The 25,259-nt window shown below is 39.5% G+C and overlaps 1 protein-coding gene across 8 annotated transcripts in view; it reads left to right on the top strand.

Annotated features, from left to right (window-relative positions):
- The window catches only part of p4ha2 (procollagen-proline, 2-oxoglutarate 4-dioxygenase (proline 4-hydroxylase), alpha polypeptide 2), a 64,035-nt gene that overhangs the window by 21,122 nt on the left and 17,654 nt on the right, over positions 1 to 25,259 (top strand). For all 8 annotated transcript variants that reach the window (XM_046867987.1, XM_046867989.1, XM_046867990.1 and 5 more), the window contains 6 exons: positions 7,535 to 7,672; positions 18,079 to 18,318; positions 20,324 to 20,523; positions 21,442 to 21,618; positions 22,498 to 22,568; positions 22,712 to 22,811. In XM_046867987.1, coding sequence (XP_046723943.1) covers positions 7,535 to 7,672; positions 18,079 to 18,318; positions 20,324 to 20,523; positions 21,442 to 21,618; positions 22,498 to 22,568; positions 22,712 to 22,811 — 926 coding nt within the window. The remainder of the gene's footprint in view (positions 1 to 7,534; positions 7,673 to 18,078; positions 18,319 to 20,323; positions 20,524 to 21,441; positions 21,619 to 22,497; positions 22,569 to 22,711; positions 22,812 to 25,259) is intronic.

The raw sequence follows: 25,259 nt of genomic DNA, 5'->3' as shown, positions 1-25,259 counted from the left end.
AAGGAAAAGTGTGACAGAGACAGAAGTCTAGGTGCAAGGTGCTAAGTGCTTTCTGGTTTAGACTCTGTATGGTCTACAGGAAGAGTTCCTCCTCATGTATATGCCTTCAAGGATCTGAAGCACTTCCCTAAGCACAACAGAGAAAAGAGTCCATTGTTGGGATAGATCCTTCACTATCTTTCTTGACCTGCTCCGGCACATTTGCTATAGAACTTGGATGGCACGTTTGTACATCGCTCTGGACAAGGGTGTCTCAAAATGCCCAAATGTAATGTAATTGGATAAGATGGAAGTACTTCTAAAACTAAAACTACTTCCATCTTATCCAATTACATTACATTTACATTTAGTGTTTGTGATTACATGATTCTGCAAACATGCTTAAGTTAGTGTTAAAGAATGTTGTGTTTTAGCCAGGTGCATCCCTGTACAGCGTAACCTGGCACAAGGCCTCATGTCCTCATTTAAAAGACTGTATTGGCAGTTTCTGCTAACGCATGTCGCTGCTGAATAGTCGCTGTTTCTTTACTCTGCCGTCTTCTACACCTGCACCTGAACCAAGAATGTGGCCATCAAACCGGCTGGTTTGTGTCCCACAAGTCTCTGATGCCCAAACGGACATATGTCTCCCTGATACCAACCTATTTCCAGATATTAATAATGACAGTATTGTGGTATTGTATGAGGCAGTCTCAGGAAAGTTTATAGGACAGTGGTGAGACCTGTGGTGGTGTATGGTTTAGAGACAGTGGCATTGCCTAAAAGACAGTAGGTGGAGCTGGAGGAAGCAGAGCTGAAGATGTTGAGGTTTTTATTGGGAGTGATGAGGATGGACAGTATTAGAAAGAGATTATTAGAGGGACAGTGCATGTAGGATGTTTTGGAGACAAGGTGGGAGAGGTGTGATTGAAATAGTTTGGACATGTACAGAGGGGGGGACATGGGGTATATCGGTAGGAGAATGCTGAGGATGGAGCCACCATGAGGGAGAAAAAGAGGAAGACTAAGGAGGAGGTTTATAGATGTGGTGAGGTCAGACATGCAGGTGGTTGGAGTGAAAGAGGCAGATGTAGTGGACTGAGGGGTATGGAGAAGGATGATCTGCTGTGGTGACCCCTCATGGGAGAAGCTGAAAGAAGAAGAAAAAGATAATGAAAGTATTGTATCCAGTTCCAGTTCCATATTCATGGATTATTGTGGGTGGTCATGATTATAGGCTCACCTCACCTGTATGTGATGATCTTTCTGGTCAGGCCAGTGAAGATTTAGCTGGGGATATTTCCTATATTTCCTATTTTGTCTATGGTTATTAATAACAAGATGGCGGTGTGGCAGTAGCTTGCAGCAGCTTGCGGCGTGTATCATGTGGAGCCCCGCCCCCATCTCGGATACTCAGACCACTGCTCTGTTATGTTAATTCCAGCATACAGGCCGCTCATCAGACGCTCTAAACCGGTTCTGAAACAGGTGAAAACCTGGCCAAAAGGAGCTACTTCTGTTCTTCAGGACTGTTTTGAGTGCACTGACTGGGACATGTTTAGAGAGGCTGCAACCAACGGCGATTCCATCAACTTGGAGGAGTACACATCAATAGAGACCAGCTACATCAGCAAGTGCGTTGATTGTGACCATTTCCAAGACCATCACTACATGCTTCAACCAGAAGCCATGGATGACTGCAAATGTGTGTATGCTGTTGAAACAAAGAGACTCTGCCTTCAGAATAGGGGACAAGACGGCCTAAAGAACAGCAAAGGCCAAACTGTCCCGTGCCATCAGAGAGGCGAAGCACGCACACGTGAAGAAAATCCACAACCACTTCCAGGACAGCGGAAACACCCGGCGCATGTGGCAGGACATCCAGGTGATCATGAACTACAAGACAACATCACCTGCTTGTGACCGTGATACCTCCCTACCAGATGCGCTGAACGACTTCTATGCCCGGTTTGAGGTAGAGAACAACGTGAAGTTTGAGGAAGACCACCCCTCCTCCCACTGACCAGGTGCTCTGTCTAACCACAGCTGAAGTGAGGAACACTCTATGCAGAGTTAACCCACGGAATCTGCTAGACCTGACAACATTCCTGGCAGAGTGCTCAGGATATGTGCAGAAGAGATAGCAGATGTCTTCACTGACCTCTTCAACATCTCCCTAATCAGCAACGTTGTTCCCATATGCCTCGAGACAACGACCATTGTTCCCGTGCCGAAGAAATCTACTGTCTCCTGCCTCAATGACTATCGTCCCGTCGCTTACACCCATCATGATAAAGTGCTTCGAGAGGCCCCTCATAAGTCACATTAAGACCCAGCTTCCACCCTCCAAACCGTTCCACGGACGATGCCATCTCCACAACCCTCCATCTGGCCCTCACTCACCTAGACAACAAAGACTCATATGTACACATGCTGTTTATTGACTTCAGCTCAGCATTCAACACAATCATTCCTCAGCACCTGATCAAGAAATTGAGCCTACTGGGCCTGAACACCTCCCTCTGTAACTGGATCCTGGACTTCCTGACTGGGAGACCTCAGTGAGTCCGGATCGGGAACAGCTTCTCCAGCACTACCACACTGAGCACTGGGGCCCCTCTGGGCTGTGTGCTCAGCCCATTGCTGTTCACTTTGCTGACTCACGACTGTGTAGCAATGCACAGCTCCAACCACATCGTCAAGTTTGCCGATTACACGACCGTGGTGGGTCTCATCAGCAAGAACGACGAGTCAGCAAACAGAGAGGAGGTGCAACGGTTAACAGCCTGGTGTGGAGCAAACAACCTCTCTCTGAACGTTGACAAAACCAAAGAGATGGTTGTGGACTTCAGGAGAGCACAGAGCGAGCAATCTCTACTGATTATTGATTGATTCTCAGTGGAGATCTTCAAGAGCACTAAATTCCTTGGTGTTTATCTGGCAGACAACCTCACCTGGTCACTCAACACCAGCTCCATCACGAAGAAAGCCCAGCAGCGTCTCTACTTCCTGAGAAGGCTGAGGAAAGCCCATCTCCCTCCCCCCATCCTGACCATGTTCTACAGAGGGACCATTAAGAGCATCTTGAGCAGCTGCATCACTGCCTGGTTTGGGAACTGCTCCGTCTCAGATCACAAGACCCTACAGTGGATAGTGAGGACAGCTGAGAAGATCTTCGGAGTCTCTCTCCCCTCTGTTATGCACATTAACACCTCACGCTGACCACACACACCCGCAACACACTTTTTACTCTCCTGCCATCAGGAAAACAGTTCCGAAGCATTCGGGCCACCACATCAAGACTGTAACAGTTTCTTTCCTCAAGTCATCAGGCTTCTCAATACACAGAACTGAAACAGAACTCACACACACACACACACACACACACTCAAATGTGTGTTACCGAACTGTACAACCTAGACCTAGACACACACTCATTACTCATCTCAATCCATTCCACCACCATTTATTTATTTATTATTATTATTTATACTTGACCGTACTACACTCTCTAATTGCTGTTTTTGCACCTTTCACTTTATTGTACTGTTTACATGCTGTTTTTTGCACTATATTGTTCTGGTTATATTCACTCCCAGGCAGAGGTGGGAAGTAACGGAGTACAAATACTTCGTTACTGTACTTAAGTAGATTTTTCTGGTATTAGTACTTTACTCCACTATTTATTTTTTAGACAACTTTTTACTTTTACTCATTACATTTTTACACAAATATCTGTACTTTTTACTTCTTACATTTTGAAAACCGGCGCGTTACTTTAGTTTTAATCCATTGATTTGGTAAAAAAAAATTTTTTTTAATTTTCACTGCGTGCCGATTTCAGCCGAACAACCGATTTCCTGTTACTGTGCGTCTTTTCCAATCCTCTGGTGTATAAAGTCCTGACTCTCACTCACCACAGATTTAGACTAGTTTACGAAGATAAGAATGAGCAGGCAAAAGGCAGTAAGAAGTTTGGGGTTAATGTGGATGAGACAGAGGGAGTCAGTGATGTAAACATGACTGAGAACAGACACATTCATGATCATCATCATCTTTTCTCTGCTTGTGTTCTATATGTGGATCTTCAGCCTGGATACATTCATTCGGTAACAACATTTTTAATTCGTTTTGTATATATATATATTATGGCTGTCAAGATTAAAATTATTGTAAACGGCACTAAGTTTTATTAACGCGCTATCAATTTCAGCGCGCATTTCTGTTTTTACCATTTTTATAAAAAATTTAAATACGTAAATAAATATCTAAATATAAAAGAGGCGAAAATAAAACCTTCGAAAAAATACATTTATCCACGACATCCTTTTATTTACTTAGATATTAAATAAATAAATAAATAAACTTCAGATAAAAATATTTTTAATCAGTAAACTTTTGTTTTATTTATGCGCCAAGTCTCAAAGCAAACACAAAATCCGCCATGTTTTACACAATTAACCCTCTAGGTGGCGTTTTGTGGGTTTTTCCCTTATAATGGCTACACAAACTACTTTTTACTTAAGTACATGTCAGAGCCAAGACTTCTTTACTTTCACTTGAGAAAAAAAGTTTAATCAGTACTTCAACTTTTACCGGAGTATTTTAAAACATAAGTATCTGTACTTCTACTTAAGTAAAGGATGCGTGTACTTTTGCCACCTCTGCTCCCAGGTATTGTTTTTAGGTTTACTGGTCGGCGCTATATTTGTTTTTTTTTGTCTTGTCTCGTGTTGTCTGTCTGCACTGTCTGTCTGTACTGTTTTTTGTCTGCACTGTTTGCACTAGGTTGCACTCGATGCACTTTATGTAGCTTTGTGTTGTGTTGTAGCTCTTTGTTGTTGTTTAGTGTAGCACCAGGGTTCCGGAGGAACATTGTCTCATTTTTACTGTGTACTGTGTACCACTGTGTATAGTAGAAATGACAATAAAAGCCACTTGACTTGATCTTTATTTTTCCTTCTGCACATTCCCTCACCTCATGCCTCTGTTCTTACTGGTGAGGTGGCCAAAAACAATTTATTCTGGTCAGTGTGTCCATTGCTACGGAAGCGCATTGCATTCACAAAAAAAAATAAAATTCACAGCCAGGATCTCATAATTATGAGATACTAAGTCATAATTATACTTAGTATCTCATAATTATGACTTAGTATCTCATAGTTATGACTTAGTATCTCATAATTATGAGATAAGGATCTCATAATTATGACTAAGTATCTCATAATTATGACTTAGTATCTCATAATTATGAGATCCTTATCTCATAATTATGACTTAGTATCTCATAATTATGAGATAAGTTGGGGCACTCTGTGGCAGGGCAGCGTTTTAGCGCATAACACCGTCAGTCATCAAGCTAAACCATATAATAGCTTCTACGTCTCCATTGTTAAGCAATGAGGCGCTTCCGAGCAAAAAATGCAGTAACGTCAGATCCGGTGTTATGTGCTAAAACGCTGCCCTGCCACAGAATGCCCTTTCCATACCCTTTCCAGCAGTGCCTGATTTTGAGATCCATCTTTTTACACAGAGAAGAACTGAGGAGCTCAAACAACTATTTAAAAAGGTGCAAACACTTGCATTAAATGCTCAAGAAGGAAACAATGCATTAAGAGCTGGAGGTGAAAACTTTAGAATTTGAAGATCGAGGTAAATTGTACTTAATTTGCCTTCCAGGAAATATGCAAGTATCTTCTGTTCTGAAGGGCAGTACTAAATGGAAAAGACATAAAAAACAAGAAAACTGTTATCATGTTTCATTGCTTGTAATTCATCGTGTTTCTTTCTGTAGCATCAGTAAATGTGCGCACCTTTTTTTACAGTTACTTTTGAGTTACTTAATTGTCCTCACTCTGAAAAGATTAATCTTAAAATCATACAGTCACTGCTGGAAAGTGTTTAAAATATGCAAAAGTTGCTTGCAAATTTTTTCTGAAGAACAGCCCTACTCTAAGCCCTCACCCTCATGACCCATGCAGAAAGATTAAACTACTACTACAAATAACAACAAAAAAGTTGATTTGTGCTACACACCTTTAGCATGCTTTTCTGCTGTAGAGCTCCACAGTTTTTTCACACAACCTAAAACCAAGAACAATATTTATAACTTTGTATTGCAGTCACACATTACATACATATGTTCCACTGATACAAGGATCCAAAAGCTAAGCTGAAAAGATTAATGTACATTTATATAACTTACTGTGACGTAGCTGCTTCATTGTATTACAGAGGGTTGTTACTGTCTAGAACTGTCTAAGCTTCTAGCACATTTTTACAATCCAAACGATTCAATATGTAATGAGAGTTTACTTATGCAGCCAAAATCTACTTTCATTCAGTGTTTTGCCCTGCAGCTGTCATGTGACTGTACAAAATACTACACGTTTTAACTTCAAAACTACATTTAACAAAACAGAAATGCGCAGTCACTATAAAATGTGCTTCACGTTTGAATTAGAATTTGTGTCAGTATGCACGGAGCCTAACCTAAATCATCTTTTTATTCTTTAATGCCGGTTTGCGAACCAACTAGGAGGATGATCTGAGCAGCGTTGGTCTAGGAGACTAGGAGAACCCGTGCAAGGAATCCAAAAAGTGTTTTGTTGGTTGGCACTATTGATGTTTTTAAGTGCAGTTTGAAGGTTGTTTTTTATTTTATTTTCTTGTTATTAGATTTTTTTTAAAAGGTAATTATTTAGAGTTCTTTTTGGATATTATAGGAATTGTTACTGAAAAAATATAAACCACAAAAACCTAAATTTTTGTTTACTGGGACATGGGCAAATACCACATTTTAATTTATAATAATTAAGGGTGAAAAACAGACATATGTCGTTATGAATGATATATGTAGTTAGGACCTATGGGAAAATAATATAATGCCAAATAATTGTTAATAGGAGCATTTATTTCAATACAAGCTTAAAAGAGTAGTAAAAGAAACAATGCATAATTTTACTGTAAGTAAAAATACTATTATTTGACAATAACTTTGCTTTAACCTTCATATGATTAACTGTCTTCAATGGTAGTAAAAACACTGACTTAATGATTACAAGAATAATCTGTAAATATTAAATATCATTCTATGTAAAAATACAAATTACTCTGAAAATACAGCTAATTTCTTTTAAAAAACAATTTCTATAATATCAAAATACAATGAATTTTTGATTAATTTAATGATGGAATGTTAAACTACAGAAAATATATGTAAAACAACAGGCATTTTGTTGTAAGTTGAAACAAGGTAAATTTCTATTAAAAAAATAGACATTTAACTGTAAAAAAACTTTTAACAGTGTAGGTTTTTCTTTCATATTTTTAAAATTAAGTCTTCATATTCCTAAATAATTCTCAGTTTACTTTTTGTATGTTAATGTACAGTACAGGAAAATTCTTGGATATTAGATTGACTGCATTTGGTGAAATGGTTAAACATTCCTTGACATGTGTAACAGAAATATTCTTTTAATGGTGATTATTGTGATGATGGAGATAATACATTACTTTCTCTTTTTTCTATTTTTCTACTTCTAACTACTTTCAGGTTTCATCTCAAACATTTCAGTACACAAACAATTTTTCCCAGACGAGGAGGACCAAAAAGGTGCAGCCAAAGCTCTAATGCGTCTCCAGGATACATATCACCTGGACTCTGAGAGCTTTTCCAAGGGGAGACTGCCAGGTCAGAGACACAGCCACACATTTCTTCTGTTTTATTGAAAACAAAATATTTATATATATATATATATATATATATATATATATATATATATATATATATATATATATATATATATATATACACATACATACACACATATATATATATATATATATATATATATATATATATATATATATATATATACATACATACATATACATACATATACATACACACACACAGTTGTTTTTTTTTTTGTTTTGTTTTTTTCCATTTACCTAATTTTCTGCAAATACTTTGAAAATATATTAATTCTAGTTTCTATTAGTATTTCAATTCTTGAGCAAGTTACTTCACATCATTACCGGTTTTATGGGATGAAGTATTAAAAAATGGGACGCATTAAGATTCTAAATGGGGTAAAGTATGGCCTGAGAATTAAAAAAAAATAAATGACAACAATAGGCTGCAAAAAGTTTTGCAAGTAGGTTCACAAATAGGCTGCAAACAGATTTGCATCTATATCATGACACGTTTGAGTTAACTGCATTAATGTTTTTTTCCCCCACAGTGATGCAAATCAATAAACATTACTTGTCTGTGTCAAATTCTTGCTAATGCCCACTTTCTTCTGAACAATTACAGCATAAGTTTACAAACAAACTGGTTATCTAATTAATAGAGGTGCTGTAAGCAGGGCTGCTGCATTCTTATTTGACAGTTGACATGGCATAGCAGATTAAATGCTATAAGGCAATGTAACTATTGCTTCTGCTTAGTTTAGTACTCATGTACATACTTTGAAGTAAGATTTAAAGTAGCCTAATTCTCCAGATGGAATAAACAGGCAACCCTGACTACAAGTTCTCTTTCTCACTGACAAACTCCGGTGCCAATTCAACATGCAGAATTGGGCAAAAAAATATCTGACGGTATCTGACTAGAGTCAAATAGAATAAAGGTAATGCTGACCGATGCTCAAAAAAACATTACTTTTTCGAAAGAAATACAACTTTGATTGGCTAGTTAGCTTAGCGAATGAGCACACCAGAAAAAAAAGGAACTGATTACACATACAGAAACTTTACACAAATCGAATAGTGAAAGCTGCACTCTGGCATAAGATATGTTCTCTCATTAAAACGCAGTACATTCCAGTTGGCCATTGACTGTAGTCTGTTCGGTGTGCATCTTTTTTTGCCCAACGCAGGCGATGTGAAGCAATGCGAGGTGATGCCACAGTTGGCAGAGGTAGGGTATCAGGATAAAACAGGTGGAACGGTCAAAAAAAAAAAAAAGAGACAGGATCACTGGTTCATAATGTAACATAAAAGTTTTTCAAATTTGTAATACAGATTTTACTCAAGTATGTTTAGATATACTTGAGTAGTTAAGTATTGACTAGTTAAGTATTGTACTTAACTACATTTTGAATTATATGCATTACTGTGTGTAAAAAAAAAAAAAAAAATTTAAGAGAAAAACCCTGGTAACCTCTGCACTGATTGATTTTGATGGGTGGAGGAAAAAAATGCACTAAACTACCAAGAAAGAAAGATGGAATCAGACAATATAGATACCTTTCAAATTCTTATGATCAAAGCCCTGGCCATATTTGAGCAAACACTTTGACTTCAAATGCACGAAAGGCAGTAGCATTATGTATGAATGTGTCAGGGTGCGAGTAAAACAGGAGGTGGAAGCCAGAGTACAGATCGCCCAGGTTTTAATGACAAGTGTGAGGGCAAGAGATACACGCAACGACACACACACACACACGGCAGTCCTTAGGTTGAGAGAGTCCGAGGTGCACTTGAGGAGAAGCGTAGCTGATCCGAGATGCACAGGGAAACTGGTAACTTTTTTCTTGTACTTATGTCAAATGTCATTAATGTAACAGTGCTTTTACTTTAGTTGAATATTTTATTACTCGTTCCACCTCTGGTGATCAGGTTGCAAGTAAGCCACACTGCCACACTACCATCAACAAACATATGTAACGCATGTAAGTTGGGGGATGACAGCATCAGAACATCGCAGTTCACCAAAAGTAAATGTTTACAAATATATGTCCTTTATTTTTTTTTTTTTTTTTTTTTTTTTTGTGAGACAAGCCTTTTTGTTCTTTTTGGTCAGGAGTGGCTATTGCCTTCCCCTATAGATTCTATTCTCATTCTTTGAATGTAATTCAATAAATTATTTGTATAGCGTTTTTAGCAATTGACATTGACTCAAAGCAGCTTCAAGGGATGAAGCAGTTATAAAAGAAGGTATTAGTATGTTCCTTATTATTGTAAGCTTATGTTATGATGTGTTGCATTTGGAGATCTTTATATTTAAGTGATTAATTGATTCAACAGGCAGTAATCAAGCCTGGTTGTGGCAAGTCAAATTTAACTCAGCTTTCCAAAATTTGTGGTCAATCTGTTTATTCATGTTTATTCATCTGCATTATTTAAGTGTGAAAAATATGCAAATATATATATATATATATATATATATATATATATATATATATATATATATATATATATATATATATATAAAATATAAAAATAGGTGGTGTGGTCATGTAGTTTTAATGTATTTCCCACATTCAATCTGCTTGACCTATGCTGCAAGGAGAATCTATAAAAGAACAAAAAAGAGAAAAAATTTTCTTTTCTACAAAAGAAAAATTGTGTAACCAAGAAATGTATTATACGTTTATAAAGATCCCTTCGTTTAGTCATGCTCTTTTTTTTTTTTTTTTTTTTTTGATGGTAAACGTAGTCAAAATATATTTGGTAGTAAATTTTGAATTAACTGCAATCCAAAGCCATCTTCATTGATTTTAAGTTGTCGCATACTCATAATTTAAATATAGAGAGACTTAAGACAGTATATACTGTTACAAATTGCCCACTGATACTGGTGATGTTATGTTATTGAGTCATCAGATAGAATTTGGTCGTTCATTGCACAAACTTTATCTTGCGCTCTAACATGGCGTTCACCTGTTGTGCATCCATAGTGCAACTGCGCAGTTTGCGTGGCACTGCCTATGCGCAATGCTCAGTTTGCCCATGTCTGGCAAGCCGCACCCTGTTCATTGCCTACAGCTTTAACAGGGATGCTGCACACTCACCACTTACACCAAAAGGGAATTCTTTCATCAACATGTACAATGAAATATATGTGCAGTGGAACTTGGATCTTGGTGCAAACAGTACAGTGCAGAACAGTGCAAACAGGGTTTTTAGAATAAGGAAATATTGCACAAGTTATACTAATAACTGTTAACTAATAATTAATAACTACTACTAATAATAGTAATAATATTAATAATAATAAATAATATAGTTCTGGGTGTAAAGTGTTTGGTGTGTTAGCATGGGAGAGAGGGCCAGACAGCTTGGTTTGTTATATAATCCCTCAGTTCTTAACAGCTGTGTTGGGGTGGACAGATGATCCGCTGTGGCGACCCCTAATGGGAGCAGCCGAAAGAATCATCGTCGTCTAGTTGTCTTGACATCTTTGTACACAAATTTAAATCTCTGCTTGTTACACCACTACACTTGAGCAATAAATGCAATAAACCTCTTGTCATATTATTTTTGTCCAAACAACCCTCACAAACTAAATTGTTATTTTTCCCACACTCCTTTAGGCCTATTCAAGGTAGGAACATAACAAATGGGGGCTCATCTGGGATCTCCTCCAATATTATATTAGAGAGCCAAAGACAGAGCCAACTTAAGGGGTTGGGGGAAAGTAGAAAAAACAACGCAGACATGTAACTGTCAGGAATCCGCCTGCCACGCCTCCTTCAGAGGCTGCCTTTGCCGCTGCGCGCTCCCAAGCACGCAGCGCAAATCGCACACAGCTGAAGCACGTTATCCTCTCATTTCCTGCCACCATATAAACCACTCACTCACCCACATTCCGGGTCCGTTATTAGACGTTCATGCGTGGTCGTGCAGGTTCATGCTGAGTATTCGCTTATGTGCTTCTCCCGCTGCGTGCCTTCTTCGCCCGGACTCCTCGCTCACTCCACGGCTGCGTTTGACTTCCCCAGCGCACCTCGGACTACCGACGCTTCCCCGTCGCTTCCCTCCGTGCCGCGCTTCCTCCATAACGCACCGTGGGTAATATAATTGAACTGCCGTTTGCCGGATTGTCCCGAACTGCACGGGTGTTTTGTGTTGGCTCTGCCTTGGTTCTAATAAAGTTTCTGTTTGCCGTTACTCCGGCTTCCGCCTCCGTGCCACGCCTAACAGAATAACGGACCTCCGAATAGGAATATCGGACAAAAAAGAAAAGGACAAAAAAAAAGGAAAAAGAAGGAGAAAAAGGAAAAGGACATGATCGGGTTAACGCCGTGGTCCCGGCGCGAGCCGTGTCTCGGAGGTCGGGTTCGTTCAGCCGCGATCAAGCGGCAGTCAAGCTCCGCCCCCGGGAAAACCCGGAAGCTCGCAGCCGCTCGGGCACGCCGCAGCGCCACGCCCCTTCATGACGTCACAGGACTCGGCTCGCTTCTCCGGCAACAGAGCCGAATGGAGGGATTTTTTAAGGAGCGTGGATCGATATGTGGAGTTAAACCCAGCCAGTTATCCCACCGAAGAGGCGAAAATCGCCCTCCACATGTCTCTTCTACCTGAGGAATCTCTCTCCCTTGCCAGAGAGCTGTGGAGCACGATGGCGGGCGAGATCAGCTCCTGCACCCAGTTCCTCCAGCTTCTCACCAGGGAACTCGGGATAACCACGGCTGATCTCCATCTCCTCTCCCCCGCTGCTGAGAACGCCGTTCCTCATCAGAGCTTCCAGGAGGTTACCACGCTGCTTCAGGCCCTCCAGGTCAGCTCTGCTCCGCCGAAGGTCCTCCAAGGGATCTCCGCCGTGCTCCAGGAGATCCAGGCTGGCTCTGTTTCATTCCAGGACCTCCGGGAGCTCTCCGTTCTGCTCCAGAACCTTCCGGTGGGTCCAGCGCCGCTCCCGGTCTCCGAAGAGAGCACCGTTCCGCTCCAGGTCTCCAAGGAGAGCCCAGTTCCGCTCCAGGTCTCCGAAGAGAGCCCAGTTCCGCTCAGGTCTCAAGGAGGCCCAGCTCCGCTCAGGTCTCCGAAGAGCTCCGTTCCGCTCCGGTCTCGAAGAGCTCCGCTCCGTCCCTGAGCGACCCCGTGAGCTCCTCTCTGTCCCTGAGCGACCCCGTGAGCTCCTCTCTGTCCCAGAGAGTCCCCGAGAGCTCGGTCCCGCTCCAGAGAGTCCCGAGCTCGGTCCCGCTCAGAGAGTCCCGAGGCTCGGTCCCGCTCAGAGAGTCCCGAGGCTCGGTCCCGCTCAGAGAGTCCCGAGCTCGGTTCCGCTCAGAGAGCCCCGAGCTCGGTTCCGCTGCAGAGAGTCCCGAGAGCTCAGCCGTCCCAGGGCCTCCTGGCGAGCTCCTCTCCGCTCCTAGGCTTCCAGGCGGCTCCCTTCCAGCGCCTAGGCTTCCAGGAGAGCTCCTCTTTGCTCAGGTCCCTGACGAGAACGCAGCTCCGCTCCCGGTTCCTGGCGTAAGCTCCTCTGTGCTCCCAAGTCCCAAGGAGAGCTCGGTTCCAAGCCCATGCACCTCTTCAACCAAAGGGGTCCCGGAGCACACAACTCGTCTCAGAGGCTGCGAAAGGGCGTCGACCCGTCGCCCAGGCGTCACCGAAGGCTCGGCTCGCCCCAGTCTCCCAGGCGGCGATGCCATATCTCAGAGCTCCGCTTCCACCAAGAGGTCCCCAGAGCTCTCATCTCAGTCCCTGGACTGCGAAGGAAGTCGTCCCGTTGCCCCGGGCTCCACGAAGGCGGCAGTTCGCCCACAGTCTCCCTGAGGCGAGGCCATCTCTCGTTCCCCAGAGCTCTCAACTCCACTCCAAGACTGCGAAGGAAGTCGTCCCGTTGCCCCGGCTCCACGAAGGCGACGGTTCGCCCACAGTCTCCCTGAGGCGAGGCCATCTCGTTCCCCAGAGCTCTCAACTCCACTCCAAGACTGCGAAGGAAGTCGTCCCGTTGCCCCAGGCTCCACCGAAGGCGACGGTTCGCCCCACAGTCTCCCTGAGGGCGAGGCCATCTCTCGTTCCCCAGAGCTCTCAACTCCACTCCAAGACTGCGAAAGGGAAGTCGTCCCGTTGCCCCCGGGCTCCACCGAAGACGACGGTTTGCCCCACAGTCTCTCTGAGGGCGATGCCATCTCGTTCCCCAGAGCTCTCAACTCTGCTCGAGACTGCGAAAGGGCGTCGAGCCGCTGCCCGGACTACATCCGGCGACAGCTCGCCCCACAGTCTCCTAAGAAGTGACGGCTCGCCCCACGAGCACTCAGTAGGCGAAACTACGTCACAGACCGTCTCTCTTCCCAAGGGATTCCCAGAGCTCTCACCTCAGTTCCGGGACTGCGAAAGGGATGTCGAACCGCTGCTCCTGGCTTCATCCGAAGGCGACGGCTCGCCCCACAGTCTCTCACAAGGTGACGGCTCGCCTCGGGACCCCTCTCACGGTGACATCCTGTCTCCAAGCTCCCTGGACGAAGACAGGTCACTCCTGAGCTCCATGGAGGTTGACGTCGGTGAAGCTCTCTTGTGTAGACAGCTAGCATAAATCATGTAGAGGTTGGGGAGCTTGGTTCCCACAACCCTCTGTGCAGTCTTAACTGTCTGAGCCAGGTCTCTCTGGTTCTTTTGCAGTGCAGCTGGTGTAACACACTGTAACACAGTGACTGAGAATGCTCTCTATCATGTTCCTGCAGAAATTGAGCTGAGAGGGAACTTTGTCTTACTTGAGCTTTCCCAGGAAACAAAAGCCTCTGCTGAGGGGGGGTGAGCTCCTTTTTGTTTTTGTTGTGTTCAGAACTATGTTGATATCCACACACCTCTCAACCAAATGTTAAACCTCCTCTCTGTAGTGTGTCTCTGAGTTGCCCACCCACTGTTCACGAGAAAGTCCAGAATCCATATAAAGAGTGTGTTTTTTAATCCCAAGTTGCTTCGCTTGTTCACCAGTTTGTGGGCACTCTTGTGTTAAACTCAGAGCTAAAATCTATGATTAACATCCACAACAACTTATGGGAGCTCCAGATGGGACAGGCTTGGGTGGAGTGTGATTGAGATTGCATCCACTATTTATCTGTTCCTAGATAAGTGGGGATGCTGGCTTTGATGTGGGAAATGACAAGCTTCTCAAAGCACTTCATAATAATGGAGCAAGTGGGAAAATAGAGCAAGTGGGAGATTCAGGTCATTCAGACACCTTACTGTTAATTTTTCTATGGCACAGGAACAATAGTGGTGAATTCGGTACCTCATGAATGTCCCTAATCATTCCAGCGGCGGCTCCTATTAGAGGTCATTCAGTTTTCGACAAGAAAGAGAACGCCAAGGACGAGAGTTTGGCTGAAAAGGAAGTTCAACATGGTCACATGTCACACGTTCAGGGAGACAAGTTTAAGCTCCAGGAAAACTTATTTTGCTGGTGTTAGTAAATTCTGGGGTGACCTGTGTAGGAGTAGATACAAGCATCTTACACATTACCGATTAACAGCCATAATTCAAACAGCATTGGGACACATTTATTAGGTAGTTCCCAGTTAAAAAATTAACGTGAATGCTGTTTTTTTCCATTGCAATCCTGCCTCTGTGTATTTTTGCTAGCACAAAAGCTAAGGTTATTAAAAGAGTGAAATACTCAATAATCCGATTTTGCACATTGTTAAAACCACAATTACAATAATAATGCACACCCCTAATACTCAATGTCAATAAAGACTTCAAATTTGTATCTATGCCTAATAATTCCTAAGCAAAAACTATTAGCATATGGCTTGACTAAAATTTGTTTTAAGCCTCTCCTCTTCTGTATTAATTGTTATTTTAGTTACCAACAAAGAGCATGCTCCTTTTGATGGAAGTCAAGTCAAGTTTATTTTTATAGCGCTTTTCACAACAGACATTGTCTCAAAGCAGCTTTACAGAATTTAACAGATAAGGTGAATGGTGTGCATTTCTCCTTGATGAGCAAGAAAAAACTCCCTTGAACAGCCATGGCAGATAATAAATGGGCCTCAGGCTTTGAACTTAAACTTCTTTATTTTATATTATTCCATTTCATTTGTATAGTGCTTTTAAAGATGGACATTGTCACAAAGCAGCTTTTCAGAATACATTTTAAATACAGAAATTAATCTTTAGATTTTAGATCAACTGTACTGTATTGACTGACTTAAGATGTATGTAACTCAGTCTTAAAATTTTTTGTCTATGTAGAACCATAATATGCTTCTACAAAGATGCACTAAAATTAATCTGTCAGAATCTTCCAGGCACACGGCGCGCACTTCCGGTTCCGCGGTGAGCACTTCCGGGTCGGCGGCTATCTTGCCATTTTTTCTGTGCCTCCCTGTATTTAAAGCCAGTTTAACTCTTTAGTTTAGTTTAGTTTAGGCTTCCAAAGTCCCTAATAATATTCCTGCCACCCTGCCTGCTCTGGTTCCTGATCCTGTTCCTGAACCTGACCCCTGTTCTTCTCTGCTTCTGGTTTGGACTCTGGACTGTTTTTTTTGTTTTTTTGTTTTTTTTTTCGGTTTATGTTTCTGCTCTGCCCTTCCTAGTTCTGTTTGGGTTTCTCGCACTGCCCCTATTGTTCTGTTTGCCAGCTTTGATTATTTTGAGAAGTGAAGAAAAGAGTGCAGGCAGGGTGGAGTGGGTCGAGAAGAGTGGCAAGAGTGATTTGTAGGTAGATTTGTAGATTTTATTTGAAGGGTATCTGCAAGAGTGAAAGGAAATGTTTATAGGACTGTGGTGAGACCTGTTAAGTTGTATGGTTTAGAGACAGTGGCATTGACTAAAAGACAGGAGGTGGAGCTGGAGGTAGCAGAACTGAAGATGTTTTCGTTGGGAATGATGAGGATGAACAGGATTAGAAATTAGTTCATTAGAGGGACAGCACATGTAGGGTGTTTTGGAGACAAGGTGAGGGAGGCGTGATTGAGATGTTTGGACATGTGCAGAGGAGGGACATGGGGTATATCGGTAAGAGAATGTTGAGGATGGAGCCACCAGGAAGAAGGTGAGGGGCAGAAACAGTGGTCACTGCAACCTCAGGAGCCTGTTTAACTCGAGAGAGGGAGAGAGAGAGAGAGAGAGAGAGGTAACAGAAGGTGAAGGATATGGATTATTATGTGCAAATCCTGCACAGAGCCTCTAAGGCCAATCCACACAAATTCTCCCTAAACAACATCTGTCCTATTTTATGTTTTAGACCCAGGTATTGGTTTGTGACAGAAGATTTTGTAGAAATTCGTGCACAAACCTACATGAATACACCTCATTTTTACCTGCCAAGCTGAACCCAATGCCTCACTATAAACCAGGCATTTGTAAATTGACATTTAGTTACAGCTTTAATGTTATGGCCTTTGGACTAACACCTTTACATCAATCACATGGTACTGGTTCTCTAAATGCATTTGTAAGCACATTGGCATGAGCACTTGTGGCCTGTGTGTCACCAAACTTAATTGGTGAAGAAACAAAAATAAATGACTTTAAGTGAAATGTTTTCAGTGATGCAGGGAGAAGGGTACTTTGGGGTAGATATGATCAAGATCAAAAGGCAAAAAGGGAGAAAGAGTGGTACCCTTTGAAAACACCACATATTGGCCCTTAATATTCAGATGATAAACTGCTCTATTGCTATACAATTGTTTCTCCTTGCCATGCTTCTCTACCTGAAGCCACCTTTTGACAAGGTGTCTTGAGATGTTCGTTGAATGTGAAGAGGCAGCCAGGTTTAGTGAGTATCAGCAAGTATTAGCTGTCCTGTTCAGTTGTTTGACCTGTTGCAAAATAGCATGCTTTAGTGTTGGGTACTCTAGCAGTTTCATGCCTGGAAGCAATAGTGATTTAAGTAGGGCTTTCCTTAACAGTTGCATCAGCTAGTAAAGTTCAGCCAATGCTTATGTTGCAGGCTTCTTCTGGGTATGAATGGATGGTGGAGCTAATGGAAGTGAGTGGTAAGAGAAACACAGCTGTGTTTTACTAAAGAGTGTCCTGTTTTAGTCATTGATTGAAGGGATAAAAGAAGGGAGAGATGAGAGCTGATAAAGAGAGAGCTGAACCCACCGTGCTGTGTTTGTGTGCATATTTTTCCTGACACTGAATAGTGAGTTTTACAAAATGAAAATACTTGTTTGAGTTGTCCTAAACATTCCACACCATGTTTTGACAGGTTACAAGCCCAAACTGACAGGAAGGCTAATTTCTAGAACATTCCCAGAACAATATTGCCTGTTATTTTCACAGTACCGTTTTAATGTGCCTGTGTCCACTGAAACCTCAGATATTTAATAATATGTTACTTTAACCTCTGGTAAATGCTTATAAGTCTGTTATATTTTTTGTTTTATATGTAAGCACTTTCCTAACTTTTGTCCATAGGTGTGCGCTACAGTGCATTCCTTACTGTAGATGACTGCTTTGACATGGGAAAGACAGCTTACAATGATAATGACTACTATCATGCAGTGCTGTGGATGCAACAGGCCCTCCAACAGATGGATGCGGGAGAGGATACCAAAACATCCAAGTCAGACATCCTGGACTACCTGAGCTACTCAGTCTATCAGATGGGAGATGTTTCCCGAGCAATCGAACTCACCAGACGCCTTGTCTCGATTGGTAATTAACTGTAAAATCACATCACAGAACTCAAAGTAAGGTTATTAGAGACAAATTTGGAATCAAAATTCTGGCAAACAAAATGTAATAATTAAATTGTCACTCCCTAGTAAAATAATTAACAATAAACAAACAAAATATTGATAATTCAAAATATTTCAATATACAAACATAGATATTTCCCAATACAAACATGCCCAATAATATAGTGCCACCCCTCACACTTGATTGATAGCTTTCTGTGTAAGGCATTGGAAATACAAATGCAAAGCCATGCAAGGTTTCGTGATTCCTTTTGATTTTTGGCAGGCTACAACACAGAAAGTAAAAAAGCAAACTTGGTAATTAATATTGTTATTTAAATATAACTCGAAAGACACAGGAACTACAGTTGCTTTTTCATTCGAAATTTAGCAGTCACTGCATGTTTGTGAATTTTCAAAAAAATATATTTATACAGTGGAACCCGCTTATCTCGACCTCGGTTATCTCATCAACCCTATTAAGTCGACATTTTTGAAGTGGAACCGCCAAATTCTCTCTTTGTCTAAGCATTTTTTATCAGTTATGTCGACTTTTCCATGTCGCTGAACCCTGATATCTCGAGCACAAGGGGGGAAAAATTTGCCATTTAACGTCGGTTATCTCGGTGCAGCCGCAGAAGAACTCGCGAAAGTGGCGGAAAAATCAAGCTTACAGCTGCTACAGGTGTTGTATTGTATACTGGTGAATCTCTGCTGTTAGTTAGTGCTAGTGTTCGTAGTGTTAGTAGGGGCGCGGCGAGGCTTTGGAAAGAAAAGCGCAGCCGTTGAGAGAGTGCCGGTGGGAAGGCACGTACCGGGATACGCGATAACAATGACCGCCGTGAACCAACATATACCAACAATAACGGACAGTAAGAGTGTGGAGGTTTAAATAGGAGCTGGTGATGATGCTAAACGAGCACTATATGTGCGCGATTGAAGCCGGGAGCTTCAGAGAAAGCGTCCGAGAAAGCACCTGCTACGCTGAAGGGGGCCGAAGGGGGCGTGGCAGGTGGATTCCTGACAGTTAACAAACATGTACTGTATGTATTTTTATAGCATGCCTTCATAAAACAAATCGCAGCAATGCTGTTGTGTAAAAAAACCTTCAAAAACACGTGCATGCAAATTCTCATTTATTAACGCACATCATGTACATAAAGAAATTTCAAGCACGTTAATATATTGCCGCCATATTGATTTTCGTTTATCTCGATCATCGGTTACCTCGATGCTTTTTGGCAACCCCCTAGGACATCGACATAACCGGGTTCCACTGTATATACATACATAAACAATATTATATTACATATATTTGTTAGGGCTGTCAAAATTAAATTTCAATTCAATTAATTTTATTTGTATACCGCTTTTAACAATGAACATTGCCTCAATGCAGCTTTACACAAAATTTACAGGATGAACACATTTGTCTTAACAACACCAAATCTATTTATGCAGCACACATTTCTCTGTGACCAGTCTGCACCTTCACTCTCCTTTATGTTGAACGAGAGCGGACAACAAAGACTCTTTTGAGCACTTTTTATTCTGAACAAATAAGTAGAACAAATTAATAAAGAAACTTCAGTCAAATTAATGAAGTCAAATTAATGAAGAAACTTCAGTCTTCTCAAACAATTTCAGCATTGACCACTCCTCATCCACGCTTACTGCAAACTAAGGAAAAGCACCAATTTGCAATTAATCACAAATTAACTCATGACAATCATGTGATCAATCACAATTAAATATTTTAATTAATTGACAGCCCTATTATTTATATATAATTTACATGTTCAATTTGTATTAGCATAACTAGACTAGTTGTTTTAAATGGTTTCATTCTTCATTACAGATTTTTTTATTAACCATTTATTTGTTGGATCAACTATATTAAAATGTTTAATTAATGAATGGTTACTGCAAGTATTTATTGCATTAATCAGTCATTAATTTATTCTGTCTCTGAACATTATTAGATCCAAGCCACCAGAGAGCAGGAGGGAATTTGCACTATTTTGAGCAAATCTTGTCCAATGAACAATTGGACAAGGACCAAACTACAAAGGAGCCCACTGGAGATTCGTCCATTCAACTGGCAACCTATGATCGCCCAAAAGATTATTTACCTGAGAGAGAAACCTATGAGGCCCTGTGTAGAGGAGAGGGGGTCAAAATGGTGAGTGCAATAAAGAGATACCTTGAAAATACCCAAACCCTGTGAACCTAACTCTAGTAAAGCTGATGGTTCTGTGTATTGCTCTTTGTTCTCTGTGTGTCATTAAAACAGCTTTTACCTGCATCAGATCCTTTAAGTAAACAGGTGGGGTTGCCACCTCACCTGTTCCATGCTTGTTGTTCCAACAGAGGCCAGACTTTTGTAAAGCTTAGTATAAATGTGTGCATAAGCTAAACTAAGGGGCAGGGGGGTGTCTGCTTCTAGATTAGAGTTTTGGAAAAATATATATTTTTTTTCATTCATGACTTTATGTATTCATGCAGATATGCTGATGAATGCAAATCACCTATTAAAATACCATGCACATTCAGAGCACAGCTGATTTGTACTTGGTAACACAAATTCGCTAAAAATATGTTTGCACAGTGGGTATAATGAGGGTGTTTGCACATTAGCAGTTAAGTCTGAAACAGAGCACAGTTAAAAAAAATTTGTTTTATGAAAGCTGTCATGCGGACAGAAAAGTACAATGTAAGATTCTCACTGATACCGAGGTGCTACCTTTAACATTTTTAGAAAATAGTTTAAGAACTTTTCTAAAATCTTTTTTCTAACTTGATAAAATTCTTGGGTTTGGTCGGAATCTAGGGGTTTGGTGTTTTAAATTATAATCAATATAAATCAAATTGTTAATTCAAGTACCTAAATAATTTGTAATAAAAATAATTGTGTGCTTGTCTCAGTTTTTTTCATTGCCTGTAGTTAACCTTGTCTTTATGACAGTAATACCCAATGTTGCATATTGTATTTAGTTCTGATCTTTTTTGTTTTCAGCATCTGTATACAAATATTTTTAACAGCAGACTTTTTATTGTTAGATACTAAGGTTGATTTTTTTTTTTTTTTTTCTTTTCACAGACTCCGCAGAGATTTAGCAGGCTGTTCTGCCGCTATCAAAATGGGAACAGGAACCCACGTCTTCTGCTCAAGCCTATGAAGGAGGAGGACGAGTGGGACAATCCACACATTGTCCGCTATCTGGAAATGCTTTCTAATGAAGAGATTGAGAAGATCAAAGAACTTGCTAAACCTAGGGTGAGCCCACTCCAGATACATGATAATATTAACTAGATACAAACTTAAAAACATAGACATAGAATAGCATATTATTTCTTGTGCAATGGGTTATGCATTTAGAAGTTTTATCTAACCTAGAGTAGCATGCAAAAGTTTTAGTTTATGTGTCAGCAAATTAATTATTCATAAAAAAAAATTGTTACAGAGAAATGTTTGAAAGTACAACCCCAATTTCAAAAAAGTTCGGACATTGTGTAAAATGTAAATAAAACCAGAATGCAATGAATTACAAATCCCATAAATTTATATTAATTTTTTGTATAATAGAACTTCCAGGATTTGTTGATAACTCGGCAAACTGTGTTCACAGACAATGAACTCTGGAGTTGTTTCTGGGCCCATGTTACCTGAGGGGCTGAAGATCACACACATAATATATTGATTTTTGTTTGCTGCTTTGAAATTTATTTGCAATTATTTTATATTTTCTTTAAAACGGTACATTTCTTTAGTTTAAACATTTGATATATTTTCTCTGTTCTATTTGGATTAAAATCTGTGTTTCTGAGATTTGCAAATAATTGCATTCTGTTTTTATTTACATTTTACATTTTATTACAACCCAAATTTTAGAATTTGTGTAATAAAAGAAAGTAATATTTTAATTACCAGACCACTAACCCTACATAAAAAACATAATGGTAGGCAGTCTCATATTGGACCAAGAAACAGAATTGCCAAATTGTCAGAGAGAACTGTTGCAGACGTTGCTTGATGTCGTTTCCATTTGAAAACTACATGAGTGGAATCTTCACACTACTTTACTAAGTAAAATGTTTGTGCAATGGAGTCAGCTAATCGATTAACAATTAATGTATTTTTTCCTAACTCTTTTAGCTTGCAAGAGCAACTGTGCGAGATCCAAAAACTGGTGTATTGACAACAGCACATTACAGGGTCTCCAAAAGGTGAGTCATTGCTAAAGCAGTACTTTTATTATTGTGGAATATGAAATAATTCAGATATATTATTTAAAAACAATGTTCAGGTTCTCTAAACGCTAGGCAACTGTTTTCTACCTGCTGTATCTCTGTTTGTTTGATCATTTTAGTGCATGGTTGGAAGGACATGAAGACCCAATCATTGCACGTGTCAATCAGAGAATAGAAGACATTACTGGTCTAACAATTGATACTGCAGAACTTCTCCAGGTAATTCAACCTAGATATTTAGTATAATGTCTTGGCCATCACCTTTTGCAGTTTTTCCAAACCTTTGCCAAATGCTCACCTTTTTCTCAAGTAACAAATAGGAAGGAAAGAGCAAACATTAAAGTCCAGAACTGCTTATCTGCTTACACTCATAAGTAGTTTTGGACTTTTCAGATGGCAGCAGGCAGAGCCTGGAGTTACATAAACCAAACAAAAATAGGCCATTGTATTTTAGAATGATCTTAAAGTACTAGTAACATAACTTATTCTTGCCAAATGCAAGAAATATAAATCTACAAAACTAACAAAATGAATACAAGCATATCAGTAAAAAAACACATGTACAAAAAAAAAAGATTTGCTAGGTTGTTGCTTAAAATTAAGAGCACTATAAATTTTTAAGCAACACAAATCATATAGCCCTGATTATTCATCAATGCCTATAAAAAAAGAAATCTGCCATTGTATTCATTCCTTAAACAAGCATGAATCCTATCACTGATTGGCAGTCTTGCTATATGTTCATATATAGTTAAATCATGTAATTAATATGATACATATGATACTATATTCAATATAGTAATTCTACTACTACTACTAGTAGTAATAGTAGGATATATTAGTATAGTAAGAAAAAGTAAGTATAGTAAGTAGTATAGTAGTAGTATATTAAGAAAAAGAAGTAGAGTTCAATAATATAATAATTAATTAGTAATATTATAAGCAACATGTGTATGTATATATATATATATATATATATATATATATATATATATATATATATATATATATATATACTGTAGGCATATATATGTTTGTAGATTTTAGAAAATTAAGTTTAAACATGTTTAATAAACGAAAAATTATGGTCATTAAGGTTACACTGGATTTATTTAGTACTGGATTATTTAGATCATAGTTTTTGCAACATTATTATGAAAAAACATGTTCATTTATTACCTTAAAACAATACATATGTGTAAATATATACATAAATATATACATACATACAATTGTGTGTGATTTTATTTTAAAAAAAAGGCTGTACAGTATGTGAGTGTTAATAGTCATGAATACGGATGGATTATCACACCTGGGGAGAGAATGACCAACCCACTAATGGGTCTATCAAGGTGGAATTCCACTGACAAATCTAAAAAGAAGGATTTGAGGAGACCTAAAGAAAGTGTTATTTCTTATTTAATAATGGAGCACACAATGCTTCCAAATAAGAGTGACTACTTTTCTCCATTTAAATAAGTTACATGATTTAAGACGTGATATCCTAATTAAAGAAAACATTCCTGTAATGTAATAAATTATTTATATTGGTTTTCCAGAGTACCAACAAATTTGTTCTTGTTCTTGTCAATGTTTTAAAGTAATTTTCCTGTTTTAAATTACATAAATCCTCAGTACACCAAACGCAGTTTTAATTGCCAGATGTATGCATCACGTAATATTTTGGTGCTTGACTTGAGACTTGGCGCATCAGTAAAACAAATGTTTGGTGATTAAAACTTGTTATTTACCGTAATTTCCGGACTATTAAATGCACCTAAATATAAGCTCCCACTGAACCCCCTTTTTTTTTTTTTTTTTATACATAAATACGCCGCACATGTCTATAAGCCACAGGTGCCTACATTGAAACAAATTAACTTTACACAGGCTTTAACAAAAGACAGTGCCTGTAACATAGCTTTTTCATGCCAGGTTGTTTTCAGCCTGACAAATGATTGTCAGGTCGAGTAGGTAGTGGAGCAAATTTTTAAAGTTGGCTATAAATACACGGATTTAGTGCATGGAAAATTCATAGCAGCTTCTCCAGAGACAAGAATACCACATCACGATACTGTACGAGATTTAATAAATAGATACGAGTGAGAATAGGTAACCTACATAATATAATCTATGCAGCCACTGCAGAGGGACTTTTTTGAACTTTTTGTATTTGTGTTTGATGTAATATGGCAATTAAATGCACTATTACTATTATGAACTATTACAATAGTACTATTACGAACTATTACGTTTTTACCAATATCCTTGTATGCAATTTCAGCAACAAAAATGCAAATTTTTCTAAAAAGGAAACAAATTGCGAACCCAATTCCAAAAATGTTGGGCCACTGTACAAATTGTGAATAAAAAAGGAATGCAATAATTTACAAATCTCATAAACTTATATTTAATTTACAATAGAATATAGATAACATATAAAATGTTGAAAGTGAGACATTTTGAAATGTCATGCCAAATATTGGCTCATTTTTGATTTCATTCTACACATTCCAAAAAAGTTGGGACAGGTAGCATAAAGAGGCCGGAAAAGTTAAATGTACATGTAAGGAACAGCTGGATATTATTATTATGAATATTTATTGCCTTAAATATTGGAGCAATAACAGAAAGGAGTTTCTCAGAGAAAAAATGCAAAGAGATTAA

The sequence above is a fragment of the Silurus meridionalis genome, chromosome 15 (assembly GCF_014805685.1).
Source record: "Silurus meridionalis isolate SWU-2019-XX chromosome 15, ASM1480568v1, whole genome shotgun sequence".
Taxonomy (NCBI): domain Eukaryota; kingdom Metazoa; phylum Chordata; class Actinopteri; order Siluriformes; family Siluridae; genus Silurus; species Silurus meridionalis.
Note: the sequence above shows the minus strand (reverse complement) of the source record. Positions and strands in the feature narration are given on the sequence as shown.